The sequence below is a fragment of the Halyomorpha halys genome, unplaced genomic scaffold, assembly GCF_000696795.3.
Source record: "Halyomorpha halys isolate HHAL.00 unplaced genomic scaffold, Hhal_1.1 Scaffold1035.1, whole genome shotgun sequence".
Taxonomy (NCBI): Eukaryota; Metazoa; Arthropoda; class Insecta; order Hemiptera; family Pentatomidae; genus Halyomorpha; species Halyomorpha halys.
In genome coordinates this window covers 33,629-53,711 of record NW_027107491.1, presented here as the reverse complement: position 1 = coordinate 53,711, position 20,083 = coordinate 33,629, and the positions used below count along the sequence as shown (strand labels likewise).

Here is a 20,083-nt window from a genome sequence, read left to right as displayed (position 1 = left end):
TTAACAGTTTTTTTAACGGTTTCAGAACCATTATTATTAGTTGACAAATTATTACTAGTTTCAGAATCGTTATTCGTTGATAGAGCACCAAAACTGTTATCGAGTGGTAATTCATCTTTTTTAGGACATTTTCTCGGGTCTTGATTTATAGTTGATGAACGTTTGCGCCCTGTCACTAAATACCAACTATTATCTGTATTAATGTTGGCCTCAATAATTGGTAAATTGTGATTAGCATTTGTATTGCTTACCTCCGCTGGGGAACTTTGTTGTGCTTCCATTTGAAGCTCTTCCGACTTCATATGTGAAATTAAAAAATAGAATAGAAGTTCTTTCAAAAAGAGATAACATATAAATTATTTCTGATATGTGTAAAGAGCGAAATGTGCATTATGTAAATGAGCAATTCATAGCAAATCTATCATCATCATCATAGTCATTCCCTCTTCTACAACTTTGCGGTGTGAGGATCCCGCTTAATGAGTCTGGCCCAAATGACTCTCTCTTGAATCAACTCTCATCACCTACTCCAATCCATTTCATGCTTCCCTTCCACTGTCCTCTCAGGAGATAGAAGTCTTCATGGCGCTTCTATCTGATTCCATCATGAGAAGATGTACAAAATATCTTAGTTTGTGCTCCTCCAGGATGGTCTCAGCTGGTCTAACGTCGAGATTAGCCCGTAGCGTTCCTTATTCTATCTCTCCGTGCCTTTCTTTATATTTTTCGTCCACGATTCTTAAGAGTAAGATAGGATAGAAAGGAAGGTCGATTTAGAGACGGCTAGTTTGGTTTGATTTGTCACCTCACTTCTTCCGAGGAAACCCCGCCTGACCATACTGAACATCTCTGCCGCTCCAATTCCTTGGGCCACTTCTTCGTCAATGTTACCACTTTCATTGAGATGAGCTTCTAAATATTTAAAACTCTTTCTATACCCGAGCTGGAATTTCCTCATTAGTAAACCAATATTATGTCAAACTCGTTAATGATTTCAGTTGGGCCTTCCTTGGTATTTACACAAAACTTAGCGGACTTTTAGGTATGTTTCCAATAATTCGGATTTCTTCAGCTCAAAAATAAAAAAATGCAGTATATTTGAGAATGACTCATTACCTAAATTATCAAAAGTACTAACATCATTTCGTAACATTTAGTTGAAAATTTGTATTATATCAATTAGCTCACATGTTATTCGAAATCAAGTTTGATTACTTCTGTTGAAATCTAAATTTAGGTTACAGTTTCGGAACAGTAAAATATTTATAAAAAGGTGAAAATTATAAGTAGAAGTAGTTTCCGCTCTTCACAGGGATATTCTGGTTTGTAATAAATTTGAGGAAAATCGCAGAGATGTTTACGGAAGTACATGTTAATTCTTCCATGAAAGAAGAATGCTCTCAAACAATGTCAGGTTTAGTTAAAAAGTTAATAGGAAAGAAAGAAGTTAGTGCTACCACTGAAGAAGCATTAAAAAAGCAAACGTACAACTTGATGAAAGAACTAGCCAGAAAAATCGTGTACAAAAAAACAGATCAAGCAAATGGTGAAACAAAAACAGAAGAACTGACTGAAAAAACAGAATTCAGTATGCGAGAGTCAGTATATACTTTGATTCGCAAAAAACCCAAGAAGAAAAAAAAAGAGTGTGTTAAGAGTCAAGTATTGAAACAGAACACGAGATCTTTGCATTACAGTAATGTCTGTCAAATGATTAAAAACAACACAACCAAGTTAATAAGAAATAAACTAACTTTGCAAGAAAACTCGAAAAAAATTGTAAAAAAGAGGACGTTCAATAGAGAAAAATCACTCGCAGGAAGTATAGAATCGATGGAGAAGTTGTTATCTTCTTGGAAAAAAGATTTTAAAAAGAAACCAATTGTGGAAAATTTAAAATGGTCGATGAAATCCACTTACAAAAGCCTCGTTCTGGAAAACGAGATAATGGAACAGCACATCACACCAGTGGCCATTGTCCCTCCGCTTTCGCTACCGCTCTGGGCCAAAGCCCTCGACGAGCCTCCGCAGACGGTCATCTTACGAAGGACTCCTTCTTTGAATTCATTCCTTGATCGCACCCTGAGAGCTAAACTCATCATGAGGAGGAGGATGAGGAACGGATCGCGGAGAGCCAAAGCCTGTATGATCCCGGCGGAGACCTTGGCCAGAGTACTGGCGACCCAGAAGTGGAACAAGGGGCCAAGGCAGGTCCCCGTGTCCACCTTCCAAGCCACCAAGATCCACTACCGATTCCTCTTGGCCAAGTACGGCAAGTCGGGACTCATGGGGAGGCACAGAGGTGAGATAATTTCATAGGAAACGGTGGTTTATTGCAGCATCAAGTGATCATAGCGTGCAGTTTTTGTGAAATAATTTGTAGTGCAATGGTTTCTGATCGTTAACTGTAGGATTTTTTTAAAATGCAATATCGTATTTCTATCATACCCAGCAGCTTGTCTTACAGTACCAAGATGTAAATTGAAATATGTTAATTAATGTGCTTTATAGTAGCAATGTAAATTTTAGTAGCATATGCTCAGATCGGGTTTGATAAAGATAATTTTTTCTTCATTTTAATTTCTAATCTCTTTTCAGCTGTGATAGTGGCAATAACAGGGAGTACCACGACCCTATTCCCATTCAAAGCTAAACTGAAACAGAACATAGTCAGTGATTGGCACGTGTTCATTCCATACTCCTCTGCAACGCCCCTGAAAGGCACAAAAGGCCTGCCTATATCGCTTCACTTTTGCTGATAGTTTGCCCCTCCAAGCATTCCTTCCTCTAAGGAATATAGGGGTATCCAAACAACTATGGAAAATGTGAAAGTTTGTTAAAGTCGAGGAAGGTTTCATTTCAGAGATAAATATAAATGATAACACATTCTTCTTTAACTTAGTTGATTTTAATAACGGAGAATGTTCTTAAGAGGTTTTCATATTTGCAAATAATTTCAATTCTATTTCTTTTCAATAAAAAGAAGGAAAGGGCTTATAAGTATTCTGAAAAAAGCCATAGACGGAAGACGACAAATATCTCCTCTCCTTGAGCATCTTGGAGGTACCATAAAACGTATAAAGTAGACCACATTTTAGAGTTTTAATGCCAGCTTCAAGTGGGAAATTCTTTTTTTTTAACTAAAAAATAGTTTAAAGAGTAAAATCCTATCTTTGAAATTCGGATAATTAATAATTAGTTTTAGGTATGGCCCTGGCAACCCTGATTAATTCATTCCAAATTATTCTTGTGAAACTTGATTTTGGAGTAATTGGAACATTCTAATTTTTTAGAACAGCTCATATTTTTTTGTGGGAACATTATGAACCAAAATTCTCAATTTAGATATAATAACGGAATAAGACTGGAAAACATGCGAGACAAAATGAGAAATCTTCGGAACACTTTCAAAGACAGTCGATTTTTTAAACAATACAGTAAGAGGATTAGATGAAGATGATGCAGAAACCACTGCCAGAGGTATATGACACAACTTGATTAGTGAAATGGAAGTTATAAGTTTTTCATAACTAAAATATCTTATTTATTTTTTCAGAGGGTAGTATTAAATCAGTGAAGAATTTGATGTTCTCCAAACTATTTTTAAATCAAAGCGACTTAAAACCATCACTCCACAACTTTTTGATCACGTTACTTCGGATATTACATAATGCATGTAGTAGCCATGTCTGAACTTCTGAAATTGCTGTGAGGTCTGCTAAACCTTTGTGTGTGTATATATATTAATTTATTTATGTTTATATGATTGCGCTTTAAGTAATAAGTATCTAAATAAATTTTTTTTTTTTTGGAAATAAATTATTTTTTTAGAAGTATATAGAACACCTATTTTGTAGTAAAAAGATCTTATGGAAGTTAGTTGGATTTTTGACATATTGAAATTATACTCATATTATTCTAAAGTATGCAACAATCAAATATTTTCATTTTTCCTAAGTTTATGGATTAGTAATATTTCTATATACTTATTTAACTATTTCTACTAGATCACTTTATTTACTATTTTAAAAGTTTAATTTTCTGTAAGGATCACTTCGTATTAAACCTTAGTTTTTGGTTTCTAATTTCCACACATCGATTTTAAATCAAACTTTTAAATGCAGGATACAGTATTGGACTCATTGTCTACATCCAGTAATATTGGATCCTAGGATCAGAGAACAAATCATGTAGTAGATAAAGTTTGATAGGAAGGAAAAACGTTAGAGCAAAAAAAAAAATTAATTTTTCAATTGTCCTCAAAATTCCTCTTTAAGAGTTTTTTTAGGTAGAAAAAAATAATACCATCATTGTTTCACCACAAAAAAAAAAAAAATGTACTATAAGTCATCGGACAAAACTGCTTTTGATATACGAGTAAAAGGGGTATTCATGATGTGTTAAATGTAAAATGTTTTACCATATTAAAAGTTATAAGTATAGGATTGTGAGCAGCCCTATTCAAACTCATGTGAAACATTAAACGCATAAGAGCTCGTAGCGGATTTTTTGAGCAACTTGTTTTATAACCTTTCCTTCCAAAACATCATGTTATTGTTTACTTCTAAGTTTAGATTAAAGTAATTTATTATGCCTAAAGTAAGTGAAAAGTGGAAGTTGTGTGAATGTTTGGCTACTGAGTGCCTTGTTGATCTTCTAACTTGTGAGAAAGAAAATAAAGATGAGCTAATTGGCAACTGTCATTACATTACTATTATTGTCATGTATTGCTTTATTAGTTTTAAAAACATCCAAAACAATACTTACACAACCAAAAGAGAAACTACGAGCAAGTAATCTAACACAACATACAAAACGGTGATGAGCTCAGCTGGTCTGTTGCGTGACGTCTCCATTTAACAAATCTAGTAACAGACTCAACCATGTTATATGTTATTTCGTTTTAATACGCCAAAAGAAGGAATTGTTTCTCCATTTAACATATTAAACTATAGAACACGAATACCCATATAGTAGGACCGAGGAAAATAAATTTACGCATTTATGTTGGTTATATTGGTAATTAAGTAGCGGATGGATTCTGATAAAATCGCTCTGGAACCAACTATATTTCAGTCCTACCAATTCTACTAACTCACACAATCGCTGAAAATGTCATAGAAATCCACCTAACAGTCCTGTTGGAACAAATATGACTACAGACTGACAGACGAGGAACTGAATTTATTGCTTAGTTTCTAAAACTTAAAAAGCAGATAAAAATTTTGATTCGAAGTAATATTTTTTTTTAAGACAAAGCTTCCCTTCCGTCTATATGAACAACGCAAATAGTGTGCGAAAAACAAATATCCGTGGGCGTACCAAGCGGGAGGCAGCTACCCCTCCCCTCCAGAAATGAAAAAAAATTTGTTTTCAACCATTGCGACACTATATAAAATTTTGGTTTCATTCGCCTTTTCCGTTCTGAAATGTCATAACCTGACAGTCTAAGACTTCTCTTCCTTTAGTTTTGAACTTGGGTACGCCCTTGCAAAGGTATACGCCATGTTTCTTCCTAAAAGGATATTTATCCCATTGTTTTACTACTTTGTTACCATTGTTGTCGTTCCAAATCGACTTTAGTGCTTCACTAGCGAAAAAAATGAAGTTTTGTATTCATGCAAGAATAAAAAATAAGTGTGTCCTCAGAAACAAAACTACTTTCGCTTACCCATGCGAAAAAATAATTTTCCGGAACAACTAGTGTTTCGATTATGGTTTAATTAAAATATAGGTAATTACTCAGCCTTAAGAAATATACAGAAAAAGTAAAATTTACAGAAAAACAAATTTTCAAAATAGTAAATAAGGGGATCAAAATGAAGATAGAAATAGTACCTACCCGTGAACGTTTTTTTCATTACTTCAATACAAAGTTTATCTATAATTCGGTAGCAAGTATAACTACTAAAAATACTTAGTGCTTATAGTAGTACTAAAACTTTTTATGTACTATTTTCTTATTCCACAAAAGGGAAATTTTTAATTGGTGCATAATTTTTTATAATATGTTTTCAATATCAATTTGTAAAAAATATAACTTCCAGAAGATCTAAAATGAATTTAATTGATGGAGCTACATCTTTTTTGCTACAAAATCTATGTTCCATTTATTTCTGGAAAAATGCTTTATCTCCCCAAAAAAATTTTTCTTTAGGTACTTATAACTTTAATTGCAATCATACAAACGTAAATAAATAAATACACATACACAAAAGTTCAACAGGCCCCTCAGCACGACACACTACATGTATCGGAAGAATCCTGATCAAAATGTTGTATTATTGTATTGGTTTTAAGTTGGCTTGGATTAGAAAAAAAATTTACAGAGCTGTAAAAAAACAAATGAATAAAATAAAAAATATTTATTAAGTATGAAAACTAAATAACACCCTTTTTTCAAAACATCTTTCCAGATTCTCTCCGAAATCTTTTCTTGCACGTCATTTAATTTTTAAAGGGAAAGCACTAACTCAGCGCCTGTAATCAGTAAAGAAGTAGATGTAAACAATCACTTTTTACATTGGTTTTCGAAATTAGCATTACTTTTAACAGACCCCCTGTTAAAACCGAGTGTGTTATTGGCCCTATTAAACTAGTAATTATTAGGACATAGGGTACATATGTTTCTTGACTTTAACATACTAAGGGCCGGTTGCACCATCCTAGTTTGTTAAAAAATCAATAATTTATTCATTACTTGTAGTTTAAACTGTGATAGTGTAACCGGCCCTTAGCTCATTTCATAAACCTAGAGGACACTCTTATCATAAGTTTGAACTATTAACTTGTTTTAAGTGGCGTTATATCGTGGGTGTGGTGTATATCTTATTGTAAACAGCGTTATATCGTGGGTGTAGTGTATACCTTATTGTAAAGGGTGTTATATCGAGAGTGTGGTGTATATCTTATTTAACTCTTAACTCACTAGTCCGTTTACTAAAGTAGGTGGGGCTTTCTTTTCTTAATTTAAAAAAATTTACTTGTAGCGAGTAGTATTGCGGTTTAATTTACTTATAGCGGTGTAACGGGACGTGTTATAAAGAAGATCAGACATTTTATATTTTAATTTTTAGTAGTTTACGTTTCTTTTCTTTGAATAAAGGTTGGTTATTCCTCGAAGTGTGGCCGCCCTAAATTTATGTGGAATTAAAAAGAAAATATTAACTTCGTACTTCAATAGATTCTCGGTAATTATGAACAAGTGGTGATTTTTGTCCTGTCGAAGTGGTTGTGTTAGCTCTTAATCTGATAGACAATCTTACTCTATACCAGAACATATCGGCAATGCGATCTCAAATAGGTTAGGTAAGGAGGTAAATAAATAGACAGGATGGGTCTTACTGAGACAAGCCGTAAGGCCTCGAAGGATGTAAACTTCGCACTACAGGTTACTAGGCTGCAGTCGTGAGGTAGGAATGCAAATCCTCGTTGGGTATTTGCCCGCAGGAAAGTAATTTCGTTCACAGAATACTAGTACGTAGGTACGAAGAAGAATGTAATTTCTAACTCGGTACTCACCGCAGGTCTTTATGATAACAGAGAATGTTTCAGGAGAGATTCAGAGGAGACATAGTGAAATAAAAGACAAACTTACATTTTCAAATATAAAAGCACATGAATGCACTGATCCACTTTGTAAACTGTAACCCTCAGCCACCAAAGGAGGGGAATTCAGTGAGGCTGAAATTCGCACTGAGTTTTTTTTTTTTCTCCAAACCCCTAAAAATAAATTTAGTAAAATAAAACAAGTATAATATAAATTAAATGCACTGTTTAACAGCGCTAGTTCCTTTCACTGGAGCAGAGCTCCATTCTAAGGAATGTCTGATTTTTATATAATGAATGTTGTCATTTCTGAGTTGTGTGCGGTGTTGGGGCACACCCCATTTTAGAACTGAGTTTACACCAACTCTTGCCCAGTCAAGTCTCTGGGCTATTAAACGACATGGAGAGATACTATCCAAAACTTTAGCTTTCAGTGGATCAGCACATTCTATTGTAACATACATTTATGAATATTATAATATCTCATGTAGTTGTTACATGTATGATATATATATATATATATATATAAATACAAGGAATAGTACAAATAGTAATATACGGCGTTTGCCTGTTGACAGTAGTGCTTCCCCTGTTAGCTGGTAGATAGTCATGCCGGGTCATAGCGGTTTTGGCGGCTGAAGTTGTTACAGCATAGACCAACAGGTAGCAGTTTCGCTACGGTCCTTTATCCTTCACTTTACTGAATGAATAATTAAAACAAATATGAAATGAAGGAACAAATTAAAACAAATTACCAGCCGGAATGGCCCCTCCCCATTTTTTGTTAGCCCCTGGCTATATAGCCCCACATGTATAAACCGCCTTCAGCGGACCCAGCTTCCTCATCTTATAATGCCACAAGGCAAAAGAAGATTTGTAATAAAATTAGTGTATATATTTCTTAGTTGTAAGTGTATATAATTGTAAATGTATAATATTAATAAAATTTTTAGGAGGTAAGAAAAAAAAAAAAAAAAAAAAAAAACAAATATGAAAACCTTTTGTGAACCTTCAACGTTATTGAAATCGACGAAGCTTAAGTAGAATTGTGTTATCACAAAGATGAAATTGTCCTCGATTTTAAAACACTTACGAATTTAGCATGATTGTGTTAATATCTCTAACAAAATCGTTGAGCAATTTCGGTACGTAACAATCGGGATTCGAAACAAAAATTAAAATCATTGTAATATTATCTTTTAATCATTAAAACTACAACAAACGGGTTAAAGGTCTAGAATTTGATCAGTCTTTGGTGAAAGTGCAACAATTAAAATGCAATGCGTGAGGAAGAACCATTACTGGTTCTTGGCCTCTTCAAGCAGTTTCTGTCAGTTTATTCGGTGAAGTGGATCACTCCTTTAGTTCTGAACCTGAGAGCTGATTTATTGGCCTATTAGGACTCCCCAAGAACCATTTGTATCCAGGGTGGTTAACTCTAAGAATCCCTTGGAAAAGGTTGGTAGGAGGAGTAAGATATAGGTAAGGAAAGAAAAGCTATAATAGGAGGGGGTTATTTATTTATACCTTCCCCTACCTTAGAAGCAATTAGGTGTGGAGCAGCAGTTCGATGTTACATATCCATCATCAAAATACTGCTAATGAATCAATTTACAATATTAATGATTTAGGTACAGTTTTCTTAAAGTTCAGTCTTCTGTGCATCTTCCGTCCGCAGGCATTCCAGGGGCTAGTCTTCTTTTTTGACGAATATTGAAGTGGCTCGGTCCTTATTAGAATAGGAGGGGGTTAATCAAAAGGGCACCGCTCTTTTGACATTACCACAATGTTGGTGGGAACCTCCAGACATTGACATTGTTCAGGATAAGAATACCCCAGTGGAGTGCATTGTAGGTATTAGGAAAAGAAGCAGGAGGGGTGTTGATATTTCTTTTGACCAAACGAATAATCAACATCCTTGCTTCTTTTCTTAACACACATAATGGCTTTAAAAAAATATATATATGTAAATTATGTATAAACAAATATTTTTTTGACCAACAAGAGGCATCCTGGTATAGCCCTTAGGGATTCAAAGGGACCTGTTATCAGCCAAGCCAGATAGGATCTTAACCATTGAGGTAAAGATTTTTAAAAGGGGGATTTATTTGGACTCATCCAGGATGTCTCTGTGAATTAGTTTTTATTGATAATATATACAATGATTTAGTATTTATACTAAATTTGCTAGCAGACTTTTATATACATATGTACAAGATGATAAATAATTATTTGATCCTGATTGAAATATTACGACTAGATGAGCTTCTAATGTTACTAAGGCAAAGCGAGCAACTGTGAGTGGTTAAACATTGATATATTTAATCATCAACTTAAGAAGAAATCTCTTGTATCATATTTTAGCAAAAGCTTTTTCGAAGGTCAGCCTATATTACTGCTGTATTCTGTTGCTATCCCTTATTTTCTAGTTATATACACAGAAAAGGTGTCATTTGATATTAGTGCAGAAGAAAATATTTAGAAGTAGCTGGTTAAAGACTTTATTTTATTATATCAAACTTATTTTTTTGTTTCAGTGTATCCTAACTCAATCAAATCGAATGTGCATTCTAATTATTCTGTTATTAATCTACTTCATGATGTTGAAGAGGCTATTTCACAAAACAAATATTCAAAAGAAACAGATAAAATAGTAAAAAACTTCAAAGATGAATTAAATAAAGATCTTCTCTATAATGAACCTATAAACCGAAAATATAAATACCCGATGGGAAATCCGAACCATTTGGGCACAATAAAAAAAAGCAAATTCTCTAAACAATCCAGTGGAATGAGTTTATCAGAGCTTGTTGAAAAACTCGGAGGAAATGATTCAGATGACAGTTGTAATGACATAGAATCAGATATAGAACTGAAATCAGAAACTTATATTGAAAATGGACAGTTGCAATGTCCTAACACAAACAACGGATTAAAAAATTCATTGGTGGATTCAGCTTCGAATGGTGAATTATTCAAATCTTTTAATAACGATTTTTCAACCGCCGATGCATTTAATGAATTGAAAAACAATATTGAAGATATGGAAACATCCAAGGTCTCCCAAACCAAAAAAGAGAAAAGAAACATAAAGAAAAAAAAGACTTTAGTGAAAGAACCAAAACCAGAAAATATTTCAGAAGAGGAAAGGCTAAGTAATATCTTACATGAACTGCGAAAACAAGTCAAAGCTTCAGAAGTTCCAACACCTTTAGTCTTGACAAAGAACGATTCACTTACGGAGTTGAATTTTGAAAAAGAACCATGTACCTACCTCAGTATGCAGAGATCATCCAGCACTATCAATAGTGCCAATAGTCAGCCAAATCTTTTGGAATCCACCATCCAAAAGGAATGTAGCAATCTTTCATTACCAACACAACAGGAGTCAAAGCAATCACCTCCATCACCCTCAGAACCCACATCCCTAATCAAAACCATAAAGCCACCGAAAAGTCAACACTCTTCTACAAAATTATACTCATTCAGAATAGATTATGAATCTATAAAAAACAAACCCATGAGCATATGTAACATTATAACTGCACTTGACCGTGTCAACAAGCTTCTTCAGAATATTCCAATCCAGTATGATAAAAATACTGGTCGGCCATATATAGTGTATGATCCTAAAACAATAGTTAAAGTTATTAAAGAGGTCAACATAAAACATGAATATAAAATGGTTGTGAAAAAGCACAATAAAAAGACCAAAACTGATTCAGAAACAGAAAAAAGTTTATGCGAGACTAATACATCAAAACCTAGTAAAATTGAAACAATGGTTAAAAAAGATGAAAAATGTTTAGCTGAAGTTGGAAATCAGTTATTAAAATGTATTTTGAGTTCAATGAAACCTCCTAATATCAATGAATGTGTAAGTTGTACAGAGGATAAAGAAGAGGTTAATAATTCCTCTCAAACATTTGACCTAGAAAATTCTAAATATGATGAGTCTTTAGGAGAGATGACTGAGAATAGACCTGTTGGCCAGTCAATACAAACAGGATCATTGAAATTACCTGATGAAAATGTAGAAACAATCAAATATAAGAAAAAATACTTTGAACAGATAACAATAACAGCAGTAGCTTATCATATACCTGGTATCTATCATCATACAATTATTTATATGGAAAGGTCAGAGTACTTCAATGATGTTCAACCAATAGACTGTCACCAAGTCCAGGATAATAAACATGAAATGAACCAAACAAGAAACAAAGAAAACAATATTACGAAATTGCATAGTAATAGTTATATGGAATTAAAAGAGAAATACATGGGAGAGTTCAAAGAGCACAAGAATGAGCTGAGTAAGAAGTATGGCAGGCATTTAACAAATGAAACTCTAAAAAACATTTCACAAAAGTATTACCAACAATATAGCAAAACTAGGAAGTTATTATTGTCGAAATATGAACTTAAAAGGAGTATAAATAAAGAGTCTGTAAACAAAGGTGTAGATCACCTTAAAACTGCTTTGCATGAGAGCTTCAATAACAATGAGAGCCATGCAAAAACAAATGAACCTGAAAATAAAGATCTGACTACGCACATTCCCACAACACAGTACATTCAAAAATCCCATATTATAGATGAAAATAAGAAAAAAAGTGTTAAAGATACAGAAATGTTTCAATACGTAAAATGCGAAGATGTTAAAAATAAAAATTACCCCACTAAAGGACAGGCTAGGCCAATTTTTAACTCTTTAATTGCATTCGACCAAACAGAGGAAGTAATTACAAACAAAAACAATTCATTAACTAATACAAAGAATAATTCTGAAGGATTTGCCACCTTCTCACTTAATAAATCAATAATGAACAATATGCTCAGATCTGTGTCCATTAATACGATACCTAACACATATCCAATCAGGAAGGACACAACAAAACAAGTCTTCTATTTTCAAACAATATCTCCGCTTATCACAGACCTCAATGATATCTATAAGAAACGACCATCTCAAGAATTCTTCAAACCTTCACAAGATGATATATTAAGTAAATTCATATATTATAAAGAAAACAATAAGTTACAAACATGCAAAAAAGACATAAATCAACAAGTAATGGATTCAGTAAATACAATTAAAAATGACTTAACAAAAAACATCAATAATATCTGCCAAATAGTGAACATAGATAATCACTTCCTCATAAAATTCTTGAAGATCTGTGTAAAACAAAATGAGTTAGATTTCAAAGAGGATGGAAAATCATGGATGCTTGAAAAAGAAATGGAAGAATTAAAATCACAAATGGAAATACATTTAGGTAAAAAAACAAATCCTCTTAGATTGATACAAAGAAAACACGAAGGATCGAGTGCCTGGCAAAATCAGAGAACAATGGTATTTGAGAACAACTCCAAAAAGAAGTCAACTTTAAGAAATGAACTGAATATGGAAGAAATCAATGTACATCAATTACTGAACAATAATAGGCTATGCATTGAAATATTAAGACTCACAAATTTACTCATGTTGATTTTCTCTCTCATTTCCTTCTTCTGTTGAATCACAGGAAAATGAATTGGATTACTAAATATATATATTTAATTTATTAAAGTACAAACATAAAATCCATATTGATAGTGAGTTTCAATAAGAATCAGTAAAAAGCTTTCATATCTTTTTTTAATCAATAAGTACAGCTTCAATAATTGATAATAATTAATAAGTGAACAATTACATTTCTTTCCGCTTATTAGATTTAGAACGCCGACCTCTGTGACGAAAAGGGTGCTTTCTTGAGGAATGTTTAGAGTGTTTAGCCAAAGGTACAGCATAATGCAAATTTCGTGTAGGATCACCACATTCAATTTGCTGCATAGGAAACATGTATTCCAAAGTGATGTCATACCTATAAATGCACAAAAGCATTACATTATATAACAGAAATGAATATAAATTAAGCTTCATTAAAATAAAACATATTGGTGTCACATTTGCCAATAAAGCAAGTGATAATATCAACAATCCTTTCAAGTACAATATTCCTATTGTTATTCTGGACAATATTTTTGTCAATCTAAGATTCTATATACCCAAGTTGAATTTAACTGCAGAAGTTTTAGATGTAAAAAGTATATTATGCCAGTTATGAGAATTTTAAAATACAAACTGATTGGAACCTAGCCATTGATGCAACATGGAATAAACAATTATTTTTCCATTTTTAAATCATTTATGTCTAAAAAAGTTTTGCATCACCTCATCTTTCCATAATAGCAGTAAGTCCAAGCAAAGGCAGCTTTTGATCTCAGCATTAGGGAATAATAAACATAGAGCAGTTTCAGGATTAGCACCAGATTAGGAGCCAAAACAACATAATTACTGAAAAATGTAATTGCCAACAAATATAGCATTTACCTTTAGTTGAGATTAAGTGTTCTTAAAGTGAACCTGCACTATTGTGAGCTTTTTCATGATCAGTAGAAATATTTGATATCCAGAAATCATTTTTTTGAGGGAGGAATGTTAATCAAATGTAGAGCAAAGTAAAGGCTTAAAATTCTAGCTGAAAGATTGGCACTAATACTTTTTACTAATTTGTGTTCTTCACGGACTACACCCTCAATCATCTTCTCCTCATCCACAGTCGACTACTGAAGACCTTTTTATCATCTCAAGTGCTGCCATCAGCTGCAGCGTAGTACGAGAACAAAGTAATGACCAAACTTTTCAAAATCGTCTTCATGATACTCACCTTAGGTCTAGAACATTCCTATGCTGCCCACTCATGAACAGAGCTAGAAGGCAACTTCAGTGGGTCAGAAATCATGAAAATTGGTTATTGCCTTAGTGGAGGAATTGTTTCTTCTCGGATGAAACACACCTTGCTTTCGACCGGATGGGAGTTTGGAGGGTCCATAGTAGGCCAAGATAGTGCATTGTTCATGTCAAGCAACATGTTAGTTCAGTCATGTTTTGAGCTGGAATTACGCACAAATTATATTATGAACTTATACTCATATGTACCTGAGCTTCCTGAGAGATATCCTCAAACCCATAGTAACACCTATAGCAAACAATTATGGACAATATTTAATCCTAGTTGAGGAAAATGCTCACTCGCACTGGGTAAGAATCATCCAAGAGTACCTTTGTGTAGTGAGTCAGGTATCGATAAAATGAAGTAGTGGACACAATTCTCTCCTGACATGAAACCCATTGAATTGAACCCATTCACAGGGCTGTCCAAGAATAGGGAAAGTTGGACAAAGATGCTATTAATCACTTGATTAAAACCATGCCAGAATGTGTGCAGGCCTCAATTAGAGCAAGAGGAGGCAATACTGGCTACTCAATGTATTACTTTAGTTTGTAAAATTTTAAGAAGCATTTTTTTTTTTTCTAATTTGTGACTTTTGGAAGAAATTAGACATTTTTGTAAAATATAGAATATCTTTAAAAAAATAATACTTTGGAGTATATACTAGATTGTACTTTATGTTACCTCACTCCTACCTTTTAGAGTTTAGCAAAAACATGGGCGATGCAAAACTTTTTTTGATGTGTGTATGTATTGAAGATACAAGTAGCATAGAATTGGATAATCATTATTCAAAAAAGAAAAGTTTAAATAATATTGAATGTTCTTATTTCAAATAATGGACTACTAACTCCAAGGACCCTGGTTCGAATTCGGTTGCGGCAGATAATTATCTGTTACCTGTAGCCATTGAGTCCGCCCAGTGGGTTCGGGAGCCCTCCGGAGTCCATCCAGCCCTAAACTGGGTACCCTTAATTGGGTTAAAATCTGGTGCCCAAATCACCTTCTTACACAACCATTAGTTTAGTAACAGTACTTCCTCATAAAGTATTGCACCCCTGACCCTTCATGCCTTGTAGTGGTAGATTTAATTTTATTTAAAAAACAAACAAACATCAATAGTGAAATTTATAGACAGTTTTAAAACAAGAAAAAAGTAAACTATTTTCATTTTTATATATTAATTTGAATATGGAACAGATCTTTGAATTGGACCAGATGTTGTCCAGGGTGTAAAAAGACAGAGGGAGTGTTACTCGAATGGGGTCGAATCAGCCAATGAAAATATTGTCAAAAGTTTTTGAAGGTAAAAAACCCAGAATTGATATGGATCAACTGAGAAATAAATATCCATGTAAAAAGTATGTTATTGTCCAGGACAGGTGGAAAATCTGGCTGATTGATTTGGAGAAGTCATGATTTACCACCTACTTTTGTGCTATAATAATAACAATCCGTTAAAAAGTGAAAAATCTTGGAAATAAAGGTTCCTAGGCTGTGAGAAGGAAAAAAAAGATAAGGATTAATTTTAAAGGAGCTTTAAAGTTATCACACGTGTATGTGTATTTTGTTGTCATGATACACTATGCCTTCTAGTGACCAGGCATATCAAACAATTTTTGCCTTACCTTTAGCTGCCTATTTATTTAAAATTTCACTTCATATTTGAATGCTAATGAATATTATTTTTGTTGGCACAAACTACTCAAAAACAATTTTGATAAGCTCTATATTGAGAAATAGGGATTCTCTTCTCAAGCCCTTTCTTGAAATCCCTCATTTCTCCATTGATTCCTGTTTTATGTCTTGGAGAATCTTCACTATGATCGTTCAAATTTTTTTTCCCTCAGACCTAATTAGATTACCAAATGTAGGTCTGTCAGGATTTTACTGAACAATCTCCTCACCATATTCCATAATTTCAATATGTTAACCATGAATACTGTAGGAGCAGGGAGCTCTGTGGTAAGGCACTATGCAACTAACTTCTGGGTTCAATCCGGCCATGGCAAATAATTATTTTGTTTCACTGTAACTGTGAGTCAGCCCTGTGGATTCAGGAGCCCTCCGGGGTGGGAACTCTTAATTGGGTAAAAATCAGATGTTACAATAAAAATTCTTACCAAATCACCTCCTTGCACAACTGTTGGTCTAGTAACAATACTTTCTTTAAAGTACTGCACCCCTGACCCTTCTGGGTTGTAGTGGTACCGTTTTAATTAACCATGAATACCAATTGTTATAATTTGTTTTTATATTGTTTTGCTATTTTATTATAAATTATTTTTGAAGAACCTTAATTCTTCCGGCTGTTTCTCAGAGTCCCTTCTCTGTTCTTTCCATATTATGTACAAACCTAGAGATTGACCATTCAGAAATATTAATTTATTGTGAGGCTCAATGTTGAATTTGTATTCAACTTCGGAAATTTTTAATTCATAACAACTTTTATAGACCTGAGGTCTATTGTAAACTATTAAGATGACACAAATAGCTTAGACTAACAAATGGAGGCACACAAGATTATGGACATTATTAATGACAACATCCACACAATATATAATTCTGTGGCTGATAAAATATTAGTAATAGTAACATGGTTAGTCAAATACAATTAATATAACCTTTATATAATTATATTTAGCCAAATATAAATAATATCTAGTTCCATGCTTCTTTCAAAAAGAACCGAAACAACCAACAGTCAACGCAGGTCAGTGGTTTAATCATCTACACTTCCATGCCCACATACATTTAGCAGTTACATGAACATAACATTTTCCTTAAATAAAATTTAGAAGTGATTTTCTAATTTAATATTTTATCAGCAATATTAATTCCATTTTTTCAAGCACTAATAACTTAATTTTAGTTTAGCCAGTGAAGAAGTGATGCTGAACTTGTCTATTTAGAAATATTTGATAAATAGCCCAATGAGAGCACTACTGTTTTTCTAACATGAATAACTTTATTCTGATTATTTTTCACAAACAAGAAGTTGGAGGGATGGGACAGTCAGTTCAATAATGAATAACATTCATTAGAACCTTTGAAAACCTATTTATTTCAATATGAAAATCTAATAAAATATGGTACAAAACAAACACTAATTACCTTGGAAGCTTGTCTCTCAGGTAACTGATAACACCTGCTGGTAATGTTGTGTTCCTGCTCATTATTAGACTGGTAAGATATCGTGGACTTTTTGGCTTTTCAGCACAATGTAACAACAAGCTCCAATCTTTATTATCTGAGTCCAGAATAAATGTATTATAGACTCCTTCATCTGGTTAATAGGACATTAACATATCAATAAAAATAATTTATCATTTCCCGGTAGGAAACCTTTAATATAAATTTTTGAGAAAGCCATTAATACAAAGAAATTGGACGCAATAATAAAAATAGTCTTATGTTACTTAACTTCTACATAATTCTTCAAATTTTCAATTCTATATTCATTAAGGCACAGTCAGTTAGGAAATAAATTGTTGATATTTTATGCTTAAAATGTAGTTTAATTAGATATTTTGAAACCATTTTATTTTTTTCAGTTTCATCTCTGTCCATTATCCAGGAGAAACATTAAAAAGTTTTCTTAATATCATCTCCAAGTTTTTAACAAACAATTTATTGTACAAACATTTGCATCATATTATGAACATTTAGTATAAGTCAATGTTACAACCTAATTAATAATTTGGCTTTCCTGTCAACTTTTGAAAGTGGAGTTCTTCTTGGATAGAAAATTTCAAAGTAGTGCTTTTAAGTTATTGTTAATAATAATTTTTATTTTGTTTTACTTGGATCAAATTAATAATATACTTCTTGCTTATGAACATTAATACATAAGAAATGTATTTCTTGATCAGTCTCAATATTACAAGGTAGGAAATACTATCAGCATCAATTTGAGATATAGCTAAAGCACTACAATATATGTTAAGAATGTTTTCCACCCTACTATCACTTTTATAGTTAGTTAAATGCAATAGTTCACTATCAATGCACATACATATGGCAGTTAACATGACGATAGCTCCACAGCCATTACATATAAGAACTATCAGTTATCATGCCAGACCTAGTGAATGATATGACTACAACTATCATAGAGTTTATACCATGAGAGTAACAGCAACGGTTCAATGTCAAGATGAAGAACAGTAAAACAATGGCATAACTCAAAAGCAACTCTTGTAATCAGCTGTGTTAAGCAACAGAATGAGATTTCGATTGTGGTTCTACATGATTGATTGAATTGATGTTCCAGATGGTACAATGAAGAGACAGTGCCACACAGTTTGGACAGATGATTATGTTTGAATCATTGACTTCAACTTTGAATTTGGGGCTTCTGCTAAAAAAAAACTTATTTTTATTTAAAGATTTTATAAACTGGCACTTAGAGCAACAGGAGTAGATGATTCTCTTCTGATTCTAAATCTCATTGTTTTCTTGTTAAAAAAAAAAAAAAAAAAAAAAAAGAACTTATCAACATCCTATGAAATATTGTTCTTGGAAAATTAATTTAAGCAAAAACATTTATTTATTTGCCTCTAGATCCTATTATTCTACCATATTTGCGATATCAATGTAGTTACAACTAGGTAATACTTCACAAAAAATACTTACTTTCAAACAAATCTAATTAGATTTACAAATTAAATACACCAACTAATAGCTTATTTATATATAGACTTCCATCTATAGTTGATGTGCATCTAATACAAGGGTAATTATCCCCAATCAATTACTAGTGTAATCATGATGCAAAATCTATTAACATAAGGGAATCCATCTCTAATATAAATGAACAAGTATTTGTGAATGCATACATTATTAGAAGGGTGTCAATTTTAATACACCTAATAGCTAAAGTAGTTATGGGGATTGAAACAGAAGAAAAAAAAATGAATAATTAGAGCAGCCAGCACAAATTATAAATTGAACGAGTTAATTGAATAAACAAATAAAACTTGTTTTTATTCACCAATGGCATCCTGTTAAATCCAAATTTGTTAGCACAGGAGTTAAATTTCAGAAATAGGTTAGTGTCTATATACACTATTTTAGAATATAATGACAGCTACTCAAGAAAAAAAAGAAGCTAAAAATCAAATTCCTTATTGCTATTTCTCATGGGGTAAGGTTGATTTTAAGCTAGAAGTAATGGGTAAAAATATTTATACTAAAAATACATACAGGTATCTTCTTCATGGAGCCAATGGGCTGGTTGAGATGGGTCAGGTATCCTCCAAGTAATGTTACCACAAAGCAAATCATTATCAGGATCATCAATAAAGCTGTAAGTTACATTCATTTCTACTTCCATCCCTTCAGTTGGCATTGAAAACACTGCTCTCATACATTTATAAATCAATTCCTCTTCAGAAGTAGCATAATACTGAACTACATACCAAAAGCCTAACATCTTGCAAAAAGAAAAAATGAATTGTAAAAGCACCAATTGAATTAATGACTTTCAAAATCTTGAACTTATTTTTTTAACAAAACTTACTTGATTTAAATCAAAATTTCTCAATGCTTTCACTTTTGGGCATTTTGTTTTGTCCTCACGAATTTTATAGCCAACAGATATAAAAGCACAAATAATAACTATTAATAAAACAGAAATGGTGTTGGAAAAGGCAGACATTTTGTGGCTGTGTAAGTAAGGAAGTGAAATTATCAACAGGAAAAGGAACGAGATTACACAAGAGGGTTTGATAGTTGAAGAAAAAACAAAGCAG

At 32.8% G+C, this 20,083-nt stretch overlaps 2 protein-coding genes across 2 annotated transcripts; one reads left to right on the top strand and one right to left on the bottom strand.

The window, feature by feature from the left end:
* Nucleotides 1-1,175: 1,175 nt before the first annotated feature.
* LOC106687972 (GRIP and coiled-coil domain-containing protein) lies at nucleotides 1,176-13,181 on the top strand. Its single transcript, XM_014432187.3, has 2 exons — nucleotides 1,176-2,302; nucleotides 10,086-13,181. Exons 1-2 carry the CDS (start codon nucleotides 1,354-1,356, stop codon nucleotides 13,070-13,072), a joined length of 3,936 nt encoding a protein of 1,311 aa, XP_014287673.1. The 5' UTR covers nucleotides 1,176-1,353; the 3' UTR covers nucleotides 13,073-13,181.
* Karl (lipocalin/cytosolic fatty acid-binding protein Karl) lies at nucleotides 13,175-20,054 on the bottom strand. The gene is made up of 4 exons (XM_014432193.3): nucleotides 19,852-20,054; nucleotides 19,536-19,764; nucleotides 17,445-17,616; nucleotides 13,175-13,418 (listed from the first exon to the last, which is right to left on the bottom strand). The coding sequence occupies exons 1-4, from the start codon at nucleotides 19,987-19,989 to the stop codon at nucleotides 13,244-13,246; spliced, it is 714 nt and encodes a 237-aa protein (XP_014287679.1). The 5' UTR covers nucleotides 19,990-20,054; the 3' UTR covers nucleotides 13,175-13,243.
* Between the last annotated feature and the right edge of the window lie 29 nt (nucleotides 20,055-20,083).